Genomic DNA, 8,588 nt, shown 5'->3' on the forward strand with positions numbered 1-8,588 from the left:
TTTCCCTACGCCATTTCACTGTAGGCAAACAGGAACAGAAAAACTGATTGACTTGTAGTCCAGTGGTCTGTGTTGGATTTACCTGGTTTCAAAAACAGAATTTCTTGACTTCTGATAGCTTTATTTTCCATAAATTATTTACTGTTTTTTTGACTGTCTATATTTAGAAGGTTCTTCAGGAGTTTCCAGTCTTTTACTCCAACCACAGACCGTTCCAGGTCCTGAAAAAGAGAATGTCCGGACTGTGGTGAGGACAGTAACTCTGTCCAACAAACAAGGTGAGGTATAGGTAGGTCTTAAGAGGTGTGAGCCTACTACTTTTAAATGACTGGGAGAGCAAAATGCTTGGGTTGGGTATATTGGTGGATTTGCAGGGAGACTTCAGTATGTTGATTGGATAGAACGATGAAAAATTAGTGCATTTGCCCCTACTGTTTAAAAAGATGAAATTCTTGATCATGCAGCTCTCACATTATGTATTGTATTTGATTTTTACATATACTGTTTATTTTATCCAACAAATTTATTGACTGTCCATTGTAAATAAAGAACTGTAATAAACCTTTTAAGTTATAGAAAAATGTAAAAGTCTTTTTCCCTTAATAGTTTTAAATCTGATAAGGAATATGACACAAGTAATTGTAGTATGCAGATACATTAAAATGTGCCATTCAGACAACAAAGAATCAGAGGAAAGAGATCTCACTTCTTGCTGGGGTGATCAAGGAACGTTATATAGGAGAGTTAGCAGTGGAGTAAAGTATGATTTCATTTAACATATGGAAGTGCACAAGCAAAAGTATAGCTTGGGTTTTATAATCAATTGGTTAGACACAGCTTGTCTTTGTGTACTTGGCTACTATTAATTAGGACTGTGCTATTGCTTCCCTTTGGGCTGTGCATTTGGTTATTTAAATTATTGTTTAATAGGTTGATTTTTTTTCTTTTAATGTGGGTAGTTTTCCTTAAGACTGAGATCTGATTTCCAAGAGACTTTAATATCGGAGCATACTTTGTACCCATTAGTAGTTACTGAATATGGAAAAATTGGCTAATGGTAGAGAAATTCTGTTTTTGCCATTTTAGGAGAAGAACCTTTGGTAAGATTGAGTCTAACCGAGAGACTGGGGAAACGAAAATTGTCAGGAGGTGAGATAAGTTTTGAGCATATCCTTTGTTTTCTGCTTGTTTGTGCATTACATATCTCCTCCAAAATTCTCTTTATACAAATGCCGTGTCAATATTGATATTAACTCCCTTGTATTTCTGGCTGAAAGCATGTATAAAATCTCTTCGTGTTTTTGACATGTACGAAGTTATACAAATTTATAGTGTTTTAATTAGATTATGGCCAACTTTTTAGAAGGTACTCGGTTTAAAAAAGAGTAAAGAATATCTCTGTTTCTATGGATAAATTGAAATTTGAGTTTTTAGAGGGAAAACAAAGTGTCCAGTTAATATAAATTCAGTCCTTGAATTTATTAGTGCTATTTTATACTTAGGGAAGTATTTTACCATGTAACTGAATTATTGTGTACTGACCCTAGTGTATCTGTCTCAAAATAATTATTTTGAAAACCTTATCTGACTTCAGAGGTTCCTTCATACTCCTTTAAAATGTGCTTATGAATATGAAATCTTATCTGTTTTGTGTTTTGTTTTATACCATTCTCGCTGCCTGAGAAATTTAGGTGAAAAATTACGGAAATAATCTATTTTAATATCAGCATATGTGTAGTAAACTTTGTGATTTGGGGTTGTATATTTAAATTACAAATAAGAGGAGAGAGAAAAGTACATTCTGTGTAGGGTCTTTAAAGTTTTTATGGGACCCTGCTAAAGTTCTACCTTCAGTCAAGTGATCCAAAGAATAGTTTTTAAAAACTTGTGACATTTAAACAGCTTGTATTGACCAGTGTAATGCAATAAACCAGGAGTCAGGAAACTTGGTTCAAGTCCTGGCTCTGTCACTAATTGGTGACTTGGGTAAGATACAGCATCTTTCATAACCTTAGATTTCTTATCTGGAATTGAAGAAAGGGGCTCTTTGGCCTTTGGAGTCTTCATGTCCTTGGAAAATTTTTAATTTTATGGTTCTTTTGCTGTCCTCCTAATCATCCCAGTTGTATTTAATCACAGAACAACCTAGAATTCAACAGTTGGCCAGTTAAAGATTTTTTTTGTGCATGAAGATTTTTTTTTCACATATTCCTAATCCTGAATTTCAGCTTTAATCAGGGTTTATAATCCTCCATTTATAGTTTTAGTTATTTGGTAAATGTTAATTTGTGCATTCTAATTTTTTTATCTCCTTCCTTACCTCTTTTTTCTGGGACATTTTTATTCCTTCTCTAACATTGAGTTATAAGGAAGCTAGTGAATTAACACATCATATAAATGCAGAAAACTTAAGGAATTATTCTACATTGTCTGTTCTTGCTTGTATTTCTTGACCTTGCTAAAGGTTGGCTTGAAATCTTAAACTGAGTTCCCTCTCTCTGTTTGTAGGTTGCAACAGTGATCCTCCATTAAAACATAGCCTTGCACAAAGGCTAGGGAAGAAAGTTGAAGCTCCAGAGACTGACACTGACAGAACACCAAAGAAAGGTACTTTTGTTCTAATATACTTTGTGTGTGTAATCCTGACACTTGTCTCTTGTAATGTTAACAGGTATGGTTTGTCATCCTTTTTGTTCAGGTTAATAAGATTATTATCTTCTTGTGTCTGTTTTATTATTTGTTCAACAAACATTTGAATGTTTACTCTGCTGGATTCTAGGTAGACACCATTGGATAAAAATAAACACCATCACAGACCTCAGGAGCTTGTAGTATAATGGCAGATAGGAATCCTTACATATATTGTGATAAATTCTGTGACAGAGAAAGTACATAGTGTTATGGGAGCACATAAGAAGGGCACCTAATCTCACCATCTGTCAGGGAAAGGTTCCCAGAGGAAAGGATATTGAAGCTTAGACCTGAAACATGATTTAGCCAGGTAAAGTTGAAGGGCCAGAGGCAGAGAGTATAATACACAGAAGGCACAGAGCTCAAGGGACTCACTGTGACTGAATCAGAATTGGAATGAAGAGCATGGTAACTGGAGAGGAAGAAGGGATTGGTCATATAGAGCAGGAGTCCCCAACCCCCGGGTCATGGACAGGTAGCTGTCTGTGGCCTGTTAGGAACTGGGCCGCACAGCAGGAGGTGAGCAGCAGGTGAGCAAGCGAAGCTTCATCTGTATTTACAGCCATTCACCATAGCTCACATTACTTCCTGAGCTCTGCCTCCTGTCAGCATTATGGTGAGTTGTATAATTATTTAATTATATGTTACAGTGTAATAATAATAGAAATAAATGCACAGTAAACGTAATGCGCTTGAATCATCCCAAAACCACCCCCTCCCCACCTTGGGTCCGTGGAAAAATTGTCTTCCACGAAACCGGTCCCTGGTGCCAAAAAGTTTGGGGACCGCTGATAATAGAACCTTTTAAGCCATATTAGAGAGTTTGGGCTTATCCTAAGATAGTAGCAAACAATGGGAAGGTTATAAATAAGGATCAGAGACCCTCATATTGGCATTTTGGAACCATCATCTAAAATATAGAGAAAGGGGATAAGAGTGCTGTCCAGGAATGAGTTAGCAGGCTGTTAAAATAATCCAGGCAAGAGGAGTTAGTGTCATAGATTTAGTGTTCTGGAAGTTGGTATAAAGAGATGCAGACTAATTTGAGAGATATTTGGAAGTTAGAATGATTTTATAGTTGAAGTTTTATTTATAGAACGAAGTAAAGGGTTGGATTTTTTTCCCGTTGTCTCATTTGCAGTGAAGCAGTGGTGTTAATTACTTTTAAAAAAAAAAGTGTTTTTTCCTTCTTGTGTTTAGTTTTAACTTCTGCCGAAGATAAGGCACTTCTTTCCACTTCTCCCCTAGCCCAAGAGGCTTTGACGAGTAGACTTTCTTGTTTGGGAGCTTTCTTATATTCTGAAAGCAGTAAACAGAAGTTACTTTTTTTCTTTGCAGTCGAATTTCCTTCCCTTTTGCCTATCAATCGTATTGAAGACTTATAACTAAAGAGCATATTTCAGATGGATCTAGGGGGGAAAAAACCTTTTGATGCCAATAAGATTTTAGAATGATAAGATTTTAGAATGTTGCACAGTAACAAAATTATTTCCTTAAATTCAGTAATTTTTGCTTTTCAGATGTAAAAGAGAGGACTTTTTCTTCGTGCTTTCCAAAGTGCTCTAGAGAATCCATTATTTGTATAGATCTGTCTGTACTGTGAAGAAGTTTTAAGACCTGAATAGATTTTTGAAAAGCATTTTCATTAGAAAACAAGTGTAAGCCTAATTCGTGACCTTTGAAAAAGATTTTTGACCTATAAAAAGTCTCTGTTCAACTTTTTTTTTTTAAGACAGTGTTCGTTTATTGATTGATTGCTGTGGGCTCTAGGTGCATGGTCTTCAGTAGTTGTAGCTCATGGGCTCTAGAGCACAGGCTCAGTAGTTGTGGCACACGGGCTTAGTTGCTCTGCAGCATGTGGGATCTTCCCGGAGCAGGGCTTGAACCCGTGTCTCCTGTATTGGCAGGCGGATTCTTAACCACTGCACCACCAGGGAAGTCCCCAACTTTTTTTTTTTTTTTTTAAACAGTTCAAGTTTCCAAGTCTCTGAAGGAGCGATTAGGCATGTCAGCTGGTCTAAACAATGAGGAGGCAGCAGGTAGGTAAACTCTAATGCCAGCTCCTGATATTTTTTTCCTTGCTGTTAGAATCTTTGGTTTTTCTCCAGTTTACCTTTTGAGTTATGTTGGGGCTTATGTTTTCTGTTTTTTGTGGGTTTGCTTTTTAAGTAATAGTTTTCTCACTGGAATGAGTTCTCTTTTTGTAGTTAAAGGTGGCAAAATGATTGTTTATGATAGCATTAGTAACCAGAAATTAGAAATAATCTAAACAAAAGGAATTAAGATAGTTATGTACTAAATAATTGCTGTCATGAAAAGTCATGTTCTGAACAATAATGATATGGGAAACGTATCCCCTTGTATTGAACGAAGAAAGGTTATGAAAGTATACACAAGTGCTTTTGTCTTAGGGCAACATATGAATCTTTTTCTGGGGGTGGTGGGGAATGAAGTTTATTTTCTTATTATAGAAACATATTCCTTAGGGAAAATGTCCACATGTGAGATGATTTCCAGTTTTATAAAAATATATGCCTAGAAAAAACGATACACCGAAATATTAACATTGGTTTTATCTGGGTGTTGAACTTTTAAGTAATTTTAATTTTCTTCATCATATTCCTCCTGTACTCTAATTTTTAGACTTTTAAAATTGTGAGATAGAACTACCTAAGTGTATATACCTGTGTACAATTTTAAAGAAAAATAAAATGAACATTTTGTGTATTCAGCCATCCAGCTTTTTTATTAAAATACTTTATTGCTGGATTCAGTAATGCATTTAAATTTTTATATCTATATGTATGAATGGTGTTAGCCTGGGCTTTTCCTTTTTCATCCTATCCTTATCTTTAGATAAGGATAAGTATCATAAAAAGGGAATCTGATGTCAAACATTCTTTTGTAAACAACCTGAATTTACTCTTCAGAAACTTTGAGGATTTCCTCTTATTTCTTCCTACTAGGCTGGGACTTCACTATGATAGATCTAAACATGGATCTTTTTGTTCATTATGTTCAGTGTTTAGTGGGTCCTTTGAATCTAAGGACTTAACTAACTTTTCTAGTTGTAGAAAATATTCCTCTAACTTCTTTGAGTATGTCCTCCCCACCCTTCTTTTTGTATTCTCTTTATGGAATTGTTATTAGATGTTGGAACTTTTGGACATATGCTCCATGTATCTTAACCTTGCCTTCATACTTTCCATTCCTTTGTTTTTTTGCCTCACTTTCTATGACTTTTGCTTGGTTATATTTTCTAGATTAGGAATTGACACACTTTTTCTATGAAGGATCGGATGGTAAATGTTTTAGACTTTGAGGTTCACAATCTCCTGTTGCAACTACTCAACTCTGCCACTGTAGTGTGAAAGCAGCCATTTGCAGTATGTAAATGAATGAGTGTGGCTGTGTTCCAGTAAAGCTTTATTTATAAAATTTAGACCATGGCCAGATTTGGCCCATGGACTACATAGTTTGCTGACCCTGTTCTAGATGGCTGATATTCTACTAGCCTTGTCTTTTTTTTTTTTTTTTAATTAGGTTGGATTTATTTTGTCACTTGGCTTTTTATTTTCCAAGAACTTTTTTTAGTTCTCTGATTTCTCCTTTTGTACAGCCTGATTTCAGGCAGTTCTGGGGCTTCTTTCTTTTTTAAAAAGTAATTTATTTTTTATTTTTAAAAATTTATTTTGTTGAAGTGTATAGTTGGTTTACAACGTTACATTAATTTCTGCTGTATAGCAGAGTGATTCATTTATACACATATACACATTCTTTTTCGTATTTTTTCCATTATGGTTTATCACAGGATAGTGAATATAGTTCCCTGTGCTATAAGTAGGACTTTGTTGTTTATCCATTCTATATGTAATAGTTTGCATCTCCTAATCCCAAACTTCTAATCCATCCCTCCTCCACCCCCCGCCCTTGGCAACCACAAGTCTATTCTCTATGTCTGTGAGTCTGTTTCTGTTTCATAGATAAGTTCATTTGTGTCATATTTTAGATTCCACATGTAAGTGATAGTATATGGTATTTGTCTTTCTCTTTCTGCTTACTTCACTTAGTATGATAATCTCTAGTTCCATCCATGTTGCTGGAAATGGCATTATTTCATTCTTTTTTATGGCTGAGAAGTATTCCATTGTATATATGTACCACATCTTCTTTATCCATTCATCTGTCAGTGGACATTTAGGTTGCTTCCATGTCTTGGCTGTTGTAAGTAGTGCTGCAGTGAATATCGGGGTGCATGTATCTTTTCAAATTATATTTTTCTCTGGATATACGCCCAGGAGTGGGATTGCACGATCATATAGAAATTCTATTTTTAGTTTTTTGAGGAACCTCCATACTGTTTTCCATAGTGCTACACCAGTTTACATTCCCACCAGCAGTGTAGGAGAGTTCCTTTTTCTCCACACCCTCTCCAGCATTTGTTGTTTGTAGGCTTTTTGATGATGGCCATTCTGACCGGTGTGCCTCATTGTAGTTTTGATTTGCATTTCTCTAATAACTAGTGATGTTGAGCATCTTTTCATGTGCCTGTTGGCCATCTGTATGTCTTTGGAAAAATGTCTATTTAGGTTTTCTGCCCATTTTTCAATAGGGTTTTTTTTTTTTATTGATTGTTGAGTTGTATGAGCTGTCTGTATATTTTGGAAATTAAGCCCTTGTTGGTTGCATCATTGGCAGATATTTTTCTCCCTGTCTGTAGGTTGTCTTTTCGTTTTGTTTATGGTTTCCTTTGCTGTACGAAAGCTTGTAAGTTTGATTCCCATTTGGTTTTTTTGTTTTTGTTTGCTTTAATTTCTATTGCCTTGGGAGACTGACTCAAGAAAACATTGGTACGATTTATGTCAGAGAATGTTTTGCCTATGTTCTCTTCTAAGTTTTATGGTGTCATGTCTTATATTTGAGTCTTTAAGCCATTTTGAGTTTATTTTTGTACATGATGGTGTGAGGGTGTGTTCTAACTTCGTTGATTTTACATGCTGCTCTCCAGCTTTCCCACCACCACTTGCTGAAGAGACTGTTTTCTCTCCATTGTATATTCTTGCTTCCTTTGTCTAAGATTAATTGACCGTAGGCATGTGGGTTTATTTCTGGGCTCTTTATTCTGTTTCATTGATTGGGGTTTCTAATTTGAATCTTTTTTTTTTAATGTGTTTGTATGTTATTTTGTCTTCCTCATTGCATCTCTTCCTTTTGGTTCATTTTTAATGTTGCTTTTTCATAGTTGTAAGTACTGGGCCTAGGTTTCTTACAACCTAGAATCACTGGGCCTGTGATTCTAAAGGTCTTTTTCCCAAGTGGTCCTCTCTCCTGGCTGGGAGATCTGTTTGCCTAAGTAGAGAGGGTGCACTGAATGGCAGCTTGTGTCAGTTGTAGGCTGCAAGGCTGAGGGCTCATATGATTGCTATGGTAAGAAAGCCTTTCATTACTTTAAGAGTGCAACTAATTTCATTTTCTAGCTTTGCTCTTTACTTTTCTCCCTCACCTCTCGTTTTTCTGCTTGGCATTTGTGAAAGCCTGAAATTTTCATGCTCTACTTCTTTTCAGCCCCAGCATCCTCATAATGTGCTCCCTTCCCTGACAGATTCTCCTCTTTTTAGGGAGCAGTTCTCAGGAGAAGGTCTTGATTGATCCAGCTGTTCTGTTGTAAACCATCCTTAATTTCTACCACTGTTAATTTTCATACTAGTTTGGCAGTTTTCTTTGCCTGTTTTTTGAAGAACAGATCTCACTCCTATGGTTTTATCTATTCTTCTTCCGTTTCTGTAATTTCAGACATCTTTCTGTCTCAAATTCCTCAAGATTTATGTTCTGCCAGTAGCATCCTTGTTTTCCATTCCTATTGTGGATGTATTCTTTTTTTTTTTTTTTTTTTTTTT

The 8,588-nt window shown here is 35.7% G+C and overlaps 1 protein-coding gene across 1 annotated transcript in view; it reads left to right on the plus strand.

The window, feature by feature from the left end:
• ZC3H11A (zinc finger CCCH-type containing 11A) overlaps positions 1–8,588 on the plus strand; it is a 28,571-nt gene that overhangs the window by 11,981 nt on the left and 8,002 nt on the right. Inside the window, exons 7-10 of the mRNA XM_007470649.1 lie at positions 168–278; positions 1,087–1,149; positions 2,509–2,607; positions 4,662–4,730. Of these exons, the coding sequence (XP_007470711.1) occupies positions 168–278; positions 1,087–1,149; positions 2,509–2,607; positions 4,662–4,730 (342 nt within the window). The remainder of the gene's footprint in view (positions 1–167; positions 279–1,086; positions 1,150–2,508; positions 2,608–4,661; positions 4,731–8,588) is intronic.

This window comes from Lipotes vexillifer, unplaced genomic scaffold (genome assembly GCF_000442215.2).
Source record: "Lipotes vexillifer unplaced genomic scaffold, Lipotes_vexillifer_v1.1 scaffold1122, whole genome shotgun sequence".
NCBI lineage: Eukaryota > Metazoa > Chordata > Mammalia > Artiodactyla > Lipotidae > Lipotes > Lipotes vexillifer.